The 17,207-nt window shown below is 50.9% G+C and overlaps 1 protein-coding gene across 1 annotated transcript in view; it reads right to left on the reverse strand.

Moving 5' to 3' along the window:
- Positions 1-17,207, reverse strand: part of LOC143955469 (uncharacterized) — a 158,493-nt gene that overhangs the window by 33,583 nt on the left and 107,703 nt on the right. The window contains 3 exon segments of the mRNA XM_077465511.1: positions 13,175-15,110; positions 15,921-16,062; positions 16,170-16,358. Of these exon segments, the coding sequence (XP_077321637.1) occupies positions 13,175-15,110; positions 15,921-16,062; positions 16,170-16,358 (2,267 nt within the window).

Below are 17,207 nucleotides of genomic sequence, written 5' to 3' on the forward strand. Positions count from 1 at the left end.
CAAGGTAAGAACTTCATTCTGACACTGACCACCGATATAAGGGGGTCCTTCTCCCATTGGTCACCAATGTAATGGACCACTACACTGACCACTAATATAAGGGGGTCCTTCTCCCATTGGTCACCAATGTAAAGGACCACTACACTGACCACTGATATAAGGGGGTCCTTCTCCCATTGGTCACCAATGTTAGGAGCCACTACACTGACCACTGATATAAGGGGGTCCTTCTCCCATTGGTCACCAATGTAAAGGACCAGTACACTGACCACTGATATAAGGGGGGTCCTTCTTCCATTGGTCACCAATGTAAAGGACCACTGCACTGACCACTGATGTAAGAGGGTCCTTCTCCCATTGGTCACCAATGTAAAGGACCACTACACTGACCACTGATATAAGGGGGTCCTTCTCCCATTGGTCACCAATGTAAAGGACCACTACACTGACCACTGATATAAGGGGGTCCTTCTTCCATTGGTCACCAATGTAAAGGACCACTGCACTGACCACTGATATAAGGGGGTCCTTCTTCCATTGGTCACCAATGTAAAGGACCACTACACTGACCACTGATATAAGGGGGTCCTTCTCCCATTGGTCACCAATGTAAAGGACCACTACACTGACCACTGATATAAGGGGGTCCTTCTCCCATTGGTCACCAATGTAAAGGACTAGGGATGAGGCCGAACACCCCCCGGTTCGGTTCGCACCAGAACTTGCGAACGACCCCCGCGTTCGGCACGAACGTTAGAACCCCATTGAAGTCTATAGGACTCGAACGTTCGAATTGGAAAGTGCTAATTTTAACGGCTAATATGCAAGATAGTGTCCTAAAAAGGGTTTGGCGACCTGCCTCCTGCCTCAGGGGACATGGGTCACTGCAAAAAAAAGTTTTAAAAACTACCGTTTTGGCGGGAGCACTGATTTTAATGACGATTAAAGTGAAAAAAAAAAAGTGAAATATTCCTTTAAATATGGTGCCTGGTGGGTGTCTGTAGTATGCCTGTGAAGTGCCACGTGTTTCCCGTGTTTAGAACAGTCCCTGCACAAAATGACATTAAACGGAAATAACACCATTTAAAACTGCTTGCGGTTTTAATGTTATATCTGGTTCCTGTAATATGGTTGAAAATCATTCAGAAAAATGGCATGGGTAGCCCTCCCTGCCCATTACCAGCCTATTTGGGTCTTGTACGCATATTAAGGGGAACCCCGTACCCATATTAAAAAAAGGAAATGCGTGTGGCCCCCAGGCCCTATATACTCAGAACAGCAGTATACAGGCGGTGCAAACAAGACAGGGACTGTGTAGGTTTGTTGTGTTAAGTTGAATCTGTTTGTCATTTTCAAGCGGTACATTTTTAAAGTGTAGCTCCAGTCAAAAAAAATATCTTTAAGCTTTTTGGAAAACATAGGGAAGGGTTATCACCCCTGTATAATTTGTTTTGTCGTCCATCTTTTTTCATCTCACTTGCTGTTGTCTCCTTCCGTTTGCAAGTAGGAGATGTTTGTAAATTGGATGTTTGAAAGTAGGGGCCTGCCCTATATGCTCTGCAGAAATGGCGGAACAAGGTGTTGGTTTTGCAACAACATTGTAAGCCCTCAAAGTGACTCTTGGTGGCCGCTGGAGCGCCCTGCTGTGAACGATTATATCAAGAATTGTAATTACATGCCATTGTTGAACAGTGGTAGAAAAATTGACCTTTGGTGGTTGTGGTGCTGGTGCCACAACACTATAAGTCCTCACAGTTACTCTGGGTGGGCACAGGAAGGGGCCCTCCTGTGAAATATTATATCAAGAATTGTAATTACATGTCCCTGTTAAACAGGGGCAGAAAAATTGGGCCTTAGGCACTGGTGCCATCACACTGCAACCTCTGCCATACACTCTAGTTTTATTGCAGGAATTAGCCCTGCTGCAAAGCATTGCATCAAAAATTGTACTTAAACGCCCCTGTTAAACAGGGGCAGAAAAATTGGGCCTTAGGCACTGGTGCCATCACACTGCAACCTCTGCCATACACTCTAGTTTTATTGCAGGAATTAGCCCTGCTGCAAAGCATTGCATCAAAAATTGTACTTAAACGCCCCTGTTAAACAGGGGCAGAAAAATTGGGCCTTAGGCACTGGTGCCATCACACTGCAACCTCTGCCATACACTCTAGTTTTATTGCAGGAATTAGCCCTGCTGCAAAGCATTGCATCAAAAATTGTACTTAAACGCCCCTGTTAAACAGGGGCAGAAAAATTGGGCCTTAGGCACTGGTGCCATCACACTGCAACCTCTGCCATACACTCTAGTTTTATTGCAGGAATTAGCCCTGCTGCAAAGCATTGCATCAAAAATTGTACTTAAACGCCCCTGTTAAACAGGGGCAGAAAAATTGGGCCTTAGGCACTGGTGCCATCACACTGCAACCTCTGCCATACACTCTAGTTTTATTGCAGGAATTAGCCCTGCTGCAAAGCATTGCATCAAAAATTGTACTTAAACGCCCCTGTTAAACAGGGGCAGAAAAATTGGGCCTTAGGCACTGGTGCCATCACACTGCAACCTCTGCCATACACTCTAGTTTTATTGCAGGAATTAGCCCTGCTGCAAAGCATTGCATCAAAAATTGTACTTAAACGCCCCTGTTAAACAGGGGCAGAAAAATTGGGCCTTAGGCACTGGTGCCATCACACTGCAACCTCTGCCATACACTCTAGTTTTATTGCAGGAATTAGCCCTGCTGCAAAGCATTGCATCAAAAATTGTACTTAAACGCCCTGTTAAACAGGGGCAGAAAAATTGGGCCTTAGGCACTGGTGCCATCACACTGCAACCTCTGCCATACACTCTAGTTTTTTTGCAGGAATTAGCCCTGCTGCAAAGCATTGCATCAAAAATTGTACTTAAACACCCCTGTTAAACAGGGGCAGAAAAATTGGGCTGCTGGCATCACCCAGAACCAAAAATGTTCTTCCAACATATCAGCGGAGGAGGAAGAGGATAGACAATCAACATAACAGGACAGTCACTCAGCATCAGCATAGGCAGTCTTGAAGGGATGTGGTATTTCAAAAAAAATTATTTGGTTACATCAGCTTCAGGTGCTTGGTAGCTGTGGGTGATCCAAGACTGATTCATCTTGATGAAGGTCAGTCGATCAACTGATTCGGTGGACAGGCGCACCCTGTGATCGGTAACGAAGCCACCAGCAGCACTGAAGGTGCGTTCCGAAAGAACGCTGGATGCAGGACAGGCCAGGAGCTCAATTGCATACTGTGCAAGCTCTGGCCAGTGATCCATCCTCAAGACCCAGTAAGCCAGAGGATTTTCAGTGGGAAAGGTGTCCAAGTCTGACCTTGCCCCTAGGTATTCCTGCACCATGTAAATTAGACGCTGGCGATGGGTGCTGGAACCAATCATACCTTGGGGCTGCGGACTAAAAAATTGTCTGAACGCATCAGTCAGACGGCCACCTTCTCCACCGCTCCTTCTGACTGATGCCTCAGCAACACGTTGTCCAGGACCAGGAGTTTGTGACCTCCCAGTCTCTGGGAACGTGTTGCACAGAGCTTTCTGCAAGGCCTCCCGGAGATGTCTCATCCTCTGCTCCCTCTGCGATGGCAAGATAAGGTCGGCAACCTTACCCTTGTACCGTGGATCAAGGAGAGTGGCCAGCCAGTAATGGTCCCTCTCCTTGATCCGAAGAATACGAGGATCCTTCCGCAGGCTTTGCAGGATCAGGGAGGCCATGCAGCGTAGGTTAGCTGAGGCATTCGGTCCGGAGTCCTCTGGGTCACTAAGGACAACATGATCCGCAGCTACCTCCTCCCAGCCACGTACAAGTCCACGTGTTTCTTGGGACTGTAAATCATCCCTATAAGACTGCTGCTGCTGATGCTGAGTGCCAGCCTCCACCTCCATGCTGACACAATCATCCTCCTCCTCCTCACCCTCTTCCTGTGTGATGGGTGGCACAGCAGGAACACTGTCTGGATAAAGGGGGCCTTGAGAGGCAAGGAAGTCCTCCTCTTCCTGCCTCTGTTCTGCCTCAAGTGCCCTGTCCATTATTCCACGCAGCGTATGCTCCAAGAGGTGGACAAGAGGTATAGTGTCACTGATGCATGCACTGTCACTGCTCACCATCCTTGTGGCCTCCTCAAACGGTGACAGGACAGTGCATGCATCCCTGATCATGCCCCACTGGCGTGGTGAGAAAAAACCAAGCTCTCCTGACCCTGTCCTGGCCCTCTGCTGCGTGTGCAGCCGCTGCAGCATGGCCAATGTTGAGTTCCATCTGGTGGGCATGTCACATATAAGGCGGTTCTTGGGCAGGTTCAACTCCTTTTGGAGCTCAGCCAGCCGAGCACAGGCATTAAATGATCGGCCGAAATGCACACAGACTCTCCTGGCCTGTTTCAGGACATCCTGTAAGCCGGGGTACCTGCCCAAGAACCGCTGCACCACCAGGTTAAGGACGTGAGCTACACAGGGCACATGGGTCAGTTGTCCCTGTCGGAGGGCGGAGAGGAGGTTGGTGCCATTGTCGCAAACCACCATTCCTGGCTTAAGCTGGCGTGGCGTCAACCACCTCTCGGCCTGCCCCTGCAGAGCTGACAAAACATCCGCCCCAGTGTGGCTCCTGTCCCCCAAACAAACCAGCGCAAGCACGGCATGGCATCGTTTTGCCTGCGTACTTGCGTAGCCCTGCAACGCCTACGGAGCACCGCTGGTTCTGAGGACAGAGCACTGGAAGAGGCCGTGGAGGAAGAAGAAGAGGAGGGGGTGGAGGAGAGAGGTGTGTCACAACCAATAGTAGCATTTTGGAGGCGTGGTGGCGGAACAACCTCCAATACTACTGCACCTTGTCCTGCATCCTTCCCAGCAGCCAGAAGAGTGACCCAATGGGCCGTGAAAGACAGGTAACGTCCCTGTCCATGCCTGCTGGACCATGAGTCAGCGGTAATATGCACCTTACCGCTGACCGCCCTGTCCAGCGAGGCAAGGACATTGCCTTCCACATGCCGGTAGAGAGCCGGAATTGCCTTCCGTGAGAAAAAGTGGCGTTTGGGGACCTGCCACTGAGGAACCGCACATTGTACAAACTCACGGAAGGGGGCCGAATCTACCAACTGAAAAGGCAGCAGTTGAAGTGCTAGCAATTTAGCCAAGCTAGCATTCAACCGCTGGGCATGTGGATGGCTGGGAGTAAATTTCTTCCGCCGGTCCAGCAGCTGGGGCAGGGACATTTGTCTGCTATAATCGGACGTGGATGTACCACTAGCAGAGTGCCCGGAAGCACTTGGCTGTGACACACCTAATTCTACACCTTCATTCCTCTCAGAGCAGGTTTCAGAGAGGACTGAAGGTCTAGTGGGGTTGGAGATGCCAGCTGATGAGGAGCAAGGAGAGGTCCGCTTTGTTCTTTGGTGTGGGTCTTTGAGGTATGCTTGCCAACGAGCTGCATGGCAGGTCAACATATGTCTGGTCAAGCATGTGGTGCCCAAGCGGCTGATGTTTTGGCCACGTGAGATACGCTTGAGACATATGTTGCAAATAGCAGCGGTGCGATCTGATGCACTCGTCTCAAAAAAGGCCCACACCAAAGAACTTTTAGAATAACGCGCAGAGGAAGCGCTCTGCGCAGAGGAAGCGCTCTGCGCAGGCGGAGCTCTGCGGTGTGATTCAGTCGGTGTGCTGCCCCTAAGCTGGCCCCCGGAGGGCATCCTGCCTCGTTGGACATGTGCCTCCTCCTCCTCCTCCCTCCTTCCAGGCACCCACGTGGAGTCAGTGCCCTCATCATCCCCTCCCTCTTCATCGCTGTAGCAAACCTGGCAGTATGCTGCAGCTTGTGGAACATTACTGCCAGATTGCTGTGCTTCTTGAGCATCCCCTCTCTCTGTGCTCACGCTACTGCCTTCCTCTAGCTGAGTGTCATCATCAGAGCCCACCAAACACTGGGCATCCTCCTGGAGCATGTACCCAACACTGTGCTCAAAGAGTTCAGGAGACTCCTCAGGAGGACGTGGTGGGTCTAGGGAAGGAGTCACTGATGATGACATTGAGAGGAGGGAAGACGATGCGTTGGCAGCTGCTTTTCTACTACCCTGAGACTGGGTGAGAGAGGATGAGGAGGATGAAGAGGGCTTGGTCATCCACTCTACCAAGTCGTTGGCATGTTGCGGTTCAACATGTCCAGCTGCAGAAAAGAAGGACAAGCATGTCCCATGGCCACGTGCTGATGACAATGCACCGCGTCCACGACCAGCACTGTTGTCTCTAGACACAGAGCCTGCTTGCCCTCTTTTATCGGCTCGCGCCTGTCTGCCTCTCCTTGCTGGCCTTCCAGACATGGTAATGGCCTGAAGGGAGTTGGGGTAAAACAGTAGTTGGGTAGTTTATATTGTGCTGGAGGCACACACACCCACTAACTCCTGCAGATGCATTTTTTATAGAACAGCAGAGTTAAAGGGGTATATACAGATGTATACTGTGCTGTGCTGGAGGCACAGACAACTTCCAATAACTCCCGCAGATGCCAATCGGGCCCAAATAGAGAACAGCTATGTAGGTGGATAATAGCGGTATGTACTGGGTACAGAGCAGGCACACAGCACGCACTATCTCCTGAGTGACACTACTGACTGCAAGCTCTATTGTTAAAGATGGACCACTAGCTATATAGGTGAGGTGAATATCACGGTGTATACTGCGGTCAGGGCACGCAGACAATAACAAGAAAACAGCAGAGTTAAAGGGGTATATACAGATGTATACTGTGCTGTGCTGGAAGCACACACAAACTTCCATAACTCCAGCAGATGTCAATCGGCCCAAATAGAGAACAGCTATGTAGGTGGATAATAGCGGTATGTACTGGGTACAGAGCAGGCACACAGCACGCACTATCTCCTGAGTGACACTGCTGACTGCAAGCTCTATTGTTAAAGATGGACCACTAGCTATATAGGTGAGGTGAATATCACGGTGTATACTGCGGTCAGGGCACGCAGACAATAACAAGAAAACAGCAGAGTTAAAGGGGCATATACAGCTGTATACTGTGCTGTGCTGGAGGCACACACAACTTCCAATAACTCCAGCAAATGACAATCGGGCTCAAATAGAGAACAGCTATGTAGGTGTATATAGTGGTATGTACTGGGTACAGAGCACGCAGACAGCACGCACTAACACTACTGACTGCAAGCTCTATTATTAAAGCTAGATCACTAGCTATATAGGTGAGGTGAATATAGTGGTGTATACTGCGGTCAGGGCACAGACAGTAACCACTACACAAGAGCAAAATAGTAAATCAGCCAAAAACGATTGGTGTGTAACTGTGTTGAAGGTACACAGAACACCCACTGCTTCAGATGCTAACAAACACTACACGAGGCCGCCTGAAAGGCAGCTTTATATAGTGTGGGGCGTGCACTACACTGTCTGAGCTATGATTGGCCACAGGCAGGATGCCTGTGACCAACCATTGCTCTTCCCGCTACTGGCGCTGCGATTGGCCAAGCATGCGGGGTCACAGTGCATGCTTGGCCAATCGTGAGACAGCAATGCATTGCGCCATCGCAGTGCATTGTGGGCCACACGAATTTTGCCGCGAACGGCCCAAACGTTCGGAATTCGGCAAACGCACGAACGACCGATGTTCGAGTCGAACATGCGTTCGACTCGAACACGAAGCTCATCCCTATAAAGGACCAGTACACTGACCACTGATATAAGGGGGGTCCTTCTTCCATTGGTCACCAATGTAAAGGACCAGTACACTGACCACTGATATAAGGGGGGTCTTCTTCCATTGGTCACCAATGTAAAGGACCAGTACACTGACCACTGATATAAGGGGGTCCTTCTCCCATTGATCACCAATGTAAGAGACCACTACACTGACCACTGATATAAGGGGGTCCTTCTCCCATTGATCACCAATGTAAGAGACCACTACACTGACCACTGATATAAGGGGGGTCCTTCTCCCATTGGTCACCAATGTAAAGGACCAGTACACTGACCACTGATATAAGGGGGTCCTTCTCCCATTGGTCACCAATGCAAAGGACCACTACACTGGCTACCGGGAATGAGCCTGGGGTTTAGCTGTTATAGAGGAAAGATGAGATGGAGGGTTTAAATGATTGTTGGCTCTTCTGACCCCCTGTTCGGCAGAAGGGGGATGTGCACTTGCAACCACCATGCCCCTAGGAACAATTGGGCAGGGTTAGCGGTGACATCACTGATATAATATGGCCACGGGTCATGTTTGAACAATGATGACAGCACTATCCCTACCCTTCCTTTATATAGCTGATAACACCTTAGGTCAGGGATCCTCAAACTATGGCCCTCCAGCTGTTGCGGAACTACACATCCCATGAGGCATTGTAAAACTCTGAAATTCACAGACATGACTAGGCATGATGGGAATTGTAGTTCCTGAACAACTGGAGGGCCATAGTTTGAAGACCCCTGCCTTAGGTGGCTGTCATTCAGCTAGTGTTACAGTAAAGTACCCCATGCTTAGTCACATGGTGGGGTGAAATCTCAGTGTCCCATACTATTTAAGCTATTCCCAGCTTCCAATAAGCCCCTTGCCCACAGGTTCCCAACAACCATAGCCAGGGTTGTGGAGATGAGGCCCTTGTCATCACCAACATGGGGGCAAGGTGGTTTGCCAGGGAAGGTCTCAGCACGGCATGGTACCCCCTCTTGAAGGAATGCAGCCTGGTGTGGCACACTTCATCACAGTTTAGTCCCCCCTTGCCAGTTGGGCTGCAAGCTCGGATCAGGGTCTGGTACAGATTTCCTGGGGGAAGGTCTCACGTTTTTGTCTATTAGCCCAGGGCATTCTTTTATTTGCTTCCCATTGATTTCAGTCCAGATCCGGACCGAGTTGCTGTCCCCATCTGGACCCATGGTCATGCCATTTAGGAGCTAGTTCTGCCCCCCAAGCCCGGTTCGCTGTCTTTATCACAGCAGAGCAGAGTGTGGGGAAGGACGGTTTAAGAATGAGAGGCACAGTAGCACTGCATGGAGGGCGGGAGCTGCCCGAGATACCTCTGCAGATTAACCAGCAGGTGATAGGTTGCTAGGACACAGAGCAGTCATAGCAATCAATCATTACCAGCTCATTAATACGCAAAGATCCTGCTCCCACCCTCCATGCAGTGCCACTGTGCCTCTCACCCCCTCAATATGTCCTGCCTCTCACTCTCTGCGTACCTGTCAGGTAGCGGAGGGAGGGTGGCAAAGGACCTGATACTGAAGGATGAGGGAGCCGGTTATGCTTGATGTGAACATACAGGGAGCTCGACTTTGGGGGGGGGGGGGTAATGTAAAGGGGCAGAACATGCTACTGTGTGTGTGGAGATGTGAAAGGAGGCAGAAAGGACTACTGGGGGTGATGTAAAGGGGCACAAAGCCTAAATGTAGGAGGGGGGTGATGTAAAGGGACAGAGAGCCCTACTACACAGGGGGTGGGGGCGTTATGTAAAGGGGCAGAGAGCACTGCTGTTGGGGAGGCAGTGCCATTGAAAGGGAAATGTAAATGGAGGGGTGATGTGAATAGATACTGTTGGGTGGGGGGGTATGTGAGGTGACAGAGGCAGAGGACACTACTGTTGGGTGGGGGGTATGTGAGGTGACAGAGGCAGAGGACACTACTGTTGGGCGTGGGGTATATGAGGTGACAGGAGCAGAGGACACTACTGTAGGGTGGAGGTGATGGGACAGAGGAAGAGGACACTACTGTGGGGAGAGAGGGTGATGTAAAGGGACAGAGAGCAGTGCTGTTTAGGTGGGAGGGGGGCAGTGCTGTTGATAGGGAAATATAAAGGGAGGGGTGATGTGAATGGGACACTACTGTGAGGGGGGGGCAGAGGACACTATTGTGGGGGGGAGGTGATGTGAGAGGGGCAGAGGACACTACTGTGGGGGGAGGAGGTGATGCGAGAGGGGCAGAGGACACTACTGTGGGGAAGGTGATGTGAGAGGGGTGGAGGACACTACTGTGGGGGGAGGTGATGTGAGAGGGGCAGAGGACTGTGGGGGGAGGTGATGCGAGAGGGGCAGAGGACACTACTGTGGGGGGAGGTGATGCGAGAGGGGCGGAGGACACTACTGTGGGGGGAGGTGATGTGAGAGGGGCAGAGGACACTACTGGGGGGAGGTGATGTGAGAGGGGCAGAGGACTGTGGGGGGAGGTGATGTGAGAGGGGCAGAGGACACTACTGTGGGGGAGGGGGTGATGTGAGAGGGGCAGAGGACTCTACTGTGGGGGGGGTGATGTGAGAGGGGCAGAGGACTCTACTGTGGGGGGGGTGATGTGGAAGGGGCAGAGGACACTACTGGGGGGGAGGTGATGTGAGAGGGGCAGAGGACTGTGGGGGGAGGTGATGCGAGAGGGGCAGAGGACACTACTGTGGGGGGAGGTGATGTGAGAGGGGCGGAGGACACTACTGTGGGGGGGGAGGTGATGTGAGAGGGGCAGAGGACACTACTGGGGGGAGGTGATGTGAGAGGGGCAGAGGACTGTGGGGGAGGTGATGTGAGAGGGGCAGAGGACACTACTGTGGGGGAGGGGGTGATGTGAGAGGGGCAGAGGACTCTACTGTGGGGGGGGTGATGTGAGAGGGGCAGAGGACTCTACTGTGGGGGGGGGGGGTGATGTGGAAGGGGCAGAGGACAGTACTGTGGGGAGGGAGGGGTGATGTGAGAGGGGCAGAGGACACTACTGGGGGGGAGGTGATGTGAGAGGGGCAGAGGACACTACTGTGGGGGGAGGGGGTGATGCGAGAGTAGCAGGTGACACTACTGTGGGGGGTGATGTGAGAGGGGCAGATGACACCATTGTGGGGGGAGGGATGTGATGTGAGAGGGGCAGAGGACACTATTGTGGGGGAGGGGTGATGTGACAGGGGCAGAGGATACTACTGGGGGGAGGTGATGTGAGAGAGGCAGAGGACACTACTGTGGGGAGAGGTGATGTGAGAGGGGCAGAGGACACTACTGTGGGGGGAGGGGGTGATGTGAGAGGGGCAGAGGACACTACTGGGGGGGAGGTGATGTGAGAGGGGCAGAGGACACTACTGGGGGGAGGTGATGTGAGAGGGGCAGAGGACACTACTGTGGGGGAGGGGGTGATGCGAGAGTAGCAGGTGACACTACTGTGGGGGGGTGATATGAGAGGGGCAGATGACACCATTGTGGGGGGAGGGATGTGATGTGAGAGGGGCAGAGGACACTATTGTGGGGGAGGGGTGATGTGACAGGGGCAGAGGACACTACTGGGGGGAGGTGATATGAGAGGGGCAGAGGACACTACTGGGGGGATGTGATGTGAGAGGGGCAGCGGATACTACTGTGGGGGGAGGTGATGTGAGAGGAGCAGATGACTCTACTGTGGGGAGAGGTGATGTGAGAGGGGCGGAGGACACTACTGTGGGGAGAGGTGATGTGAGAGGGGCAGAGGACACTACTATGGGGGGAGGGGGTGATGTGAGAGGGGCAGAGGACACTACTGTGGGGAGAGGTGATGTGAGAGGGGCAGAGGACACTACTATGGGGGGAGGGGTGATGTGAGAGGGGCAGAGGACACTACTGGGGGGAGGAGGTGATGTGAGAGGGGCAGAGGACACTACTGTGGGGGGAGGGGGTGATGTGAGAGGGGCAGAGGACACTACTGTGGGGAGAGGTGATGTGAGAGGGGCAGAGGACACTACTGTGGGGAGAGGTGATGTGAGAGGGGCAGAGGACACTACTGTGGGGAGAGGTGATGTGAGAGGGGCAGAGGACACTACTGGGGGGGGGGGGGGGTGATGTGAAGGGGGGGCAGAGAACACTGATGTAAGAACAGGATTGTGATAGGGGCTATGGTGTGAATTATTGGACAAACATGGGATTCGGCCCTCTGATTGAAGAGAATCTTACTGATCGGACCTCCGTTAATTTGAATTTAATACGCCTGTCTTAGATGTTCCAAGCCTGCAGCCTTGGAAAGAAAGGAGATATACTTACCTAATTCTCCGATCCAGCGCCCCCCGCGCTCCAGCAGCCTTGAGTTGTGGACTGTTCTTGATGTCATGAAGGCCAGAGCAGGGTCTTCAGATCAGGAACAGTCCAATGCTGGACCATGGGGGGGGGGGAGTGCCGTTTTCTGGTGGAACAAAGGATCGGGTGAGTATAAGGATTTCTCCTCCCCCCTCGACGAAACCAGCAGCTGACCCCTGCTCAACCGTACTTAACGTTATTCGATGACTGCTGTACTCACAAAGACAGGAGTATGACCTCAGGGGTTTGTATGAAACCATGCCTGCCGAAGGAAGCCAAGAGGTCCATTTATAAAATATTCGTTTGATGAATATGACAAGGATCAGCCCAGCCGTGACGAAATCATGCCGTATTTTAATGAACACAGTGGTTTCCTATGATTATCAGCTCCCTCTAGTGGCTATAATGCTGTATTTATTCCATAAATACCAGTCTCAGGAAAAATAGCACAATATGGCCACTAGATGTAGCTGTTGATAACAGGAAATCGCTGTATGGAATAAAATACGGACAAAACATGTGTGACATTTATTCAACAATTTTTATTTTTTAGACCTGTGTTTGTGAAATCTTCCACCACAAAATGTACTCAGCCAATGAGAGGTAAGGACTCCATTTTTATTTTTCTCCTGCTATCAATGGCCGACACGGTACAACACTTCATCCATGTCTTTGGTGATCTCTGATCTCCTTATCAACTGTTTCTTCCATGATGCTGAATTTTTATTTGGAAAGTTTTATTATCCCCCCCCACATGGGTGTGGCCCCTTTCTCAATACTATGTTTCAATGGGAGAAACATTTACCAATCCGACCTCTAGATGGCACTGTTGTATCATCCATTCCATAGGACATCTTTTTCGAAAAGGTCAGGCTATGGTTGAGGTCTATGAACTGTTTCTTCCATGATGAAGATCAGCCATGGAGTATATCTGAGGTGTATATCAGGGGGTGCTTCTTCCCCACATGTCCAGCAACATTCATATACAAAACATTTCCCGCACTCACTAATACACCTCCAGGGTTGTGTGGGACCCCCTGATGTACAGGAAGACAGGACTTCAGTGAGGAACATTTCCCTCACTCAGGACAGGGAAGTGGCTTTTTTTTTCACTTGTGAGATCTCTGATGTCTATAAAGGTTGGATGTCCTTGAAAAACATTTCCCGCACTCAGGACAGGAATACGGCTTCTCCCCCGTGTGAGACCTTTGATGACTGGCAAGCTCTGATTTTCTTACAAAACTTTTCCCGCACTCAGAACATAAATGTGGCTTCTCCCCCGTGTGAGACATCTGATGTGTGAGAAGATCCGATTTTTGTACAAAATATTTCCCGCAGTCAGTACAGAAATACGGCTTCTCCCCCGTGTGCAATCTCTGATGTCTGTAGAGACTGCACTTGTACGAAAAACATTTCCCGCACTCAGCACAGGAATACGGCTTCTCCCCCGTATGAGACCTTTGATGTGTGACAAGTTCTGCTGTTTGTAAAAAACATTTCCCGCACTCAGGACACGCATGCAGTTTTTCCTCCTTGTGAGATCTCTGATGTGTGACAAGATCAGATTTTTCTACATAACACTGTCCGCACTCAGAACAGGAATACGGCTTTTCCTCCTTGTGGAGTGTCTGATGTTTGTAAAGATTGGACTTCTGTGAAAAACATTTCCCACACTCAGGACAGGAATGCGGCTTCTCCCCCGTGTGAGACTTCTGATGTTTAGTGAAATCTGCTTTACGTATAAAAAAATTCCCGCACTCAGTACACGAGAACAACTTCTGGCCCATGTGAGATCTTTTATGCACATTAAGATTGGATTTGAAATGGAACCTCTTTCCGCACTCAGTACAGGGAAACCTCTTATCTGTTGGAAGGACGGTACCGTCCCGCACAGTCTGAGGTTCCTCGGGATAAGAGGAATACGATGGTCCGGCACCGTCCCGCACAGTCTGAGGTTCCTCGGGATAAGAGGAATACGATGGTCCGGCACCGTCCCGCACAGTCTGAGGTTCCTCGGGATAAGAGGAATACGATGGTCCGGCACCGTCCCGCACAGTCTGAGGTTCCTCAGGATAAGAGGAATACGATGGTCCGGCACCGTCCCGCACAGTCTGAGGTTCCTCAGGATAAGAGGAATACGATGGTCCGGCACCGTCCCGCACAGTCTGAGGTTCCTCGGGATAAGAGGAATACGATGGTCCGGCACCGTCCCGCACAGTCTGAGGTTCCTCGGGATAAGAGGAATACGATGGTCCGGCACCGTCCCGCACAGTCTGAGGTTCCTCAGGATAAGAGGAATACGATGGTCCGGCACCGTCCCGCACAGTCTGAGGTTCCTCAGGATAAGAGGAATACGATGGTCCGGCACCGTCCCGCACAGTCTGAGGTTCCTCGGGATAAGAGGAATACGATGGTCCGGCACCGTCCCGCACAGTCTGAGGTTCCTCATGATAAGAGGAATACGATGGTCCGGCACCGTCCCGCACAGTCTGAGGTTCCTCGGGATAAGAGGAATACGATGGTCCGGCACCGTCCCGCACAGTCTGAGGTTCCTCAGGATAAGAGGAATACGATGGTCCGGCACCGTCCCGCACAGTCTGAGGTTCCTCGGGATAAGAGGAATACGATGGTCCGGCACCGTCCCGCACAGTCTGAGGTTCCTCGGGATAAGAGGAATACGATGGTCCGGCACCGTCCCGCACAGTCTGAGGTTCCTCGGGATGAGAGGAATACGATGGTCCGGCACCGTCCCGCACAGTCTGAGGTTCCTCAGGATAAGAGGAATACGATGGTCCGGCACCGTCCCGCACAGTCTGAGGTTCCTCATGATAAGAGGAATACGATGGTCCGGCACCGTCCCGCACAGTCTGAGGTTCCTCGGGATAAGAGGAATACGATGGTCCATCTACACTGTGTGGTGCCGGATGGACATTTGAGGTAGTCGGGTTTTCTCCTGGACTATACTGTGTGATGTCCTCATCTTCTACTTTACAGTCTGGAGACAAAGTGAGACAATCCTCTGAGGTTTTCCTCATCTCCCGTCCATCTACTAAAATAGAAATACAAAGATTATTACTAGACATGAGCTGATTGGTTCCCCTAAACCAGGACTCCGCCCACATCAGGCAGCTTTGTCTCTGAGGATCTTACAATTCCCCCCTCAAGGTAACTAGTAAATGGGTCCTCTGATCTCCTACCAGATCATTTCTTTATTCATGGACCTTAGTCAGAGAGGGAGGAAACAACGAGAACTGTCTTTTATAGGAGTGACAGTGATGAGAATATAGTGCAGAGGTCAGGAGTATGTAATGTACAATATAAATGATCTAATAGAAGAGTCAGGAATCATATTATTGATGTTCAGTAATCAGTGGTGGTTAAATATTTACTTATCTGAGACAAGTTGCAGAGGTCCCACACCGCTCCTCCCATCTCCTGAGACTGCACTCAGTGACTTGGGTCTGAGACTATACAGACATATCCCTCCACCCGGCACAGCCAGCAAATAACAGAGCAAGTGACCCCGGGGGGATTGTTCTGTCTGAGATCTTACTAGACCCGAACATGGGGCAGAAGACTCAAGGTACATGCCCAAGGTGCTCAGGCCAAGCACATTTATAAAGAAATCAACATTGTGCTGATCCCCAGAATCTCCATAAATCCAGTCTAGATCCATAAATTGTGTCGGCAGCACAGAGAAGGAAGATTATCGGAGAGAAATCCAGGAATACAGGACGGGGAACACAGCTCAGGAAAGTGACCAGGGGATTACAGGCTGATATCACCCAGCCCCCGCCCTACTCTGGACCAATCAGTGAGCAGTATGGGTGGAGGAATGGATTTAGTGTTAATGACCCACCTGTGCTGATCTCTGTAGGAGTGTCCTCCTCTATAAATGTCCCCGTTATTCCATCCTCCTCCATAGACTGCTGATCATCCCTCACATACCTCTCTTCTTCTTCTGATTTCACCTCAACTTTTATATCCATCAGATCTTCACCCTAAACCAAGAAAACGAGAGAAAATAACATCTATAAAAAATAACCTCACATAATAAATCCACAGATCATCTCCATGAGTCCATGTCCTAGATGCTCCATCCACCTACCTGATGATGGTGGGGGATGGTGTGACCTTCCTGTGTGGAATCCCGGGAATACAGAGGACGGGGACATCTCTCTGGTGGCTCCAAAGTGACCTCCATATGTCCTGAAATCTCCTTCATCACACCATAGGACTCATCCTCCTCTTTATACTCTTCTTTAACAGCAATGTTATATTCCTCGAAGGTTCCACGCTAAATATAAAATAAGGGAATCCACTGTAAGAAACATGATTGTGCATACAGCCGGGGGGGAGGGGAATAGTTATTTGATCCCCTGCAGATTTTGTAAGTTTGACCACTTACGAAGAAATGAAGAGTCTATTTTTTAAACAGGTAATTTTTCTCCTTCACTGATGGGCACCGATAAGTGACACTAATGAGGAAAACAGGTGATCCCGCGCCCCCCCCCCCCCCCCTCTGACAACACGGGAAAAGCCATAGGGAAGTCCCCGTGTGTCAGAGGAGACCCCGCCCTCCGTTATATAAGAAGTGTCAGAAGAACCCGAAACGCCACAAGGCTGAAGACTCCCACTGAGGCGGACCGTGCGGACGGAGCGGAGAAGAAGCCGGAGCAAGATACGGGACGAGAAGAGTGGAGGAAGAAGAAGAAGGAGGAAGAAGAACACCGAAGGAAGACCAGAAGAAAGGACATGGAAGAAGAAGCGGAAAGAAGGATAAATTAATAAAAGTCTTATCAAAAACTGTCTCTTGTGTTTTTTAACCTTTTTTTTGTGAAATGGCAGGAGTACATTTGTACCCCATTGCCAAGTCACACAGGGAGGGGCGCGATCTGGGGGTCGCCTTGTTAAAAGGGAGCTCCCCATCCGCAGGCCCCCACAACCACCGGCAAGGGTTGTGGGGATGAGGCCCTTGTCCCCATCAACATAGTTGCATAGTTAGTAAGGCTGAATAAAGACACCAGTCCATCCAGTTCAACCTGAGTGAGTATCTACAATTGTCCCTATCCCTGTACATTTCACACTCACATCAGTGACTACCCTCAAGGAGCCCACAAGCCAAGGTTCCCATTCCTATATTAGG

The sequence above is a fragment of the Lithobates pipiens genome, unplaced genomic scaffold, assembly GCF_037356315.1.
Source record: "Lithobates pipiens isolate NorthernLeopardFrog02 unplaced genomic scaffold, aLitPip1_a1.2 Scaffold_35, whole genome shotgun sequence".
NCBI lineage: Eukaryota > Metazoa > Chordata > Amphibia > Anura > Ranidae > Lithobates > Lithobates pipiens.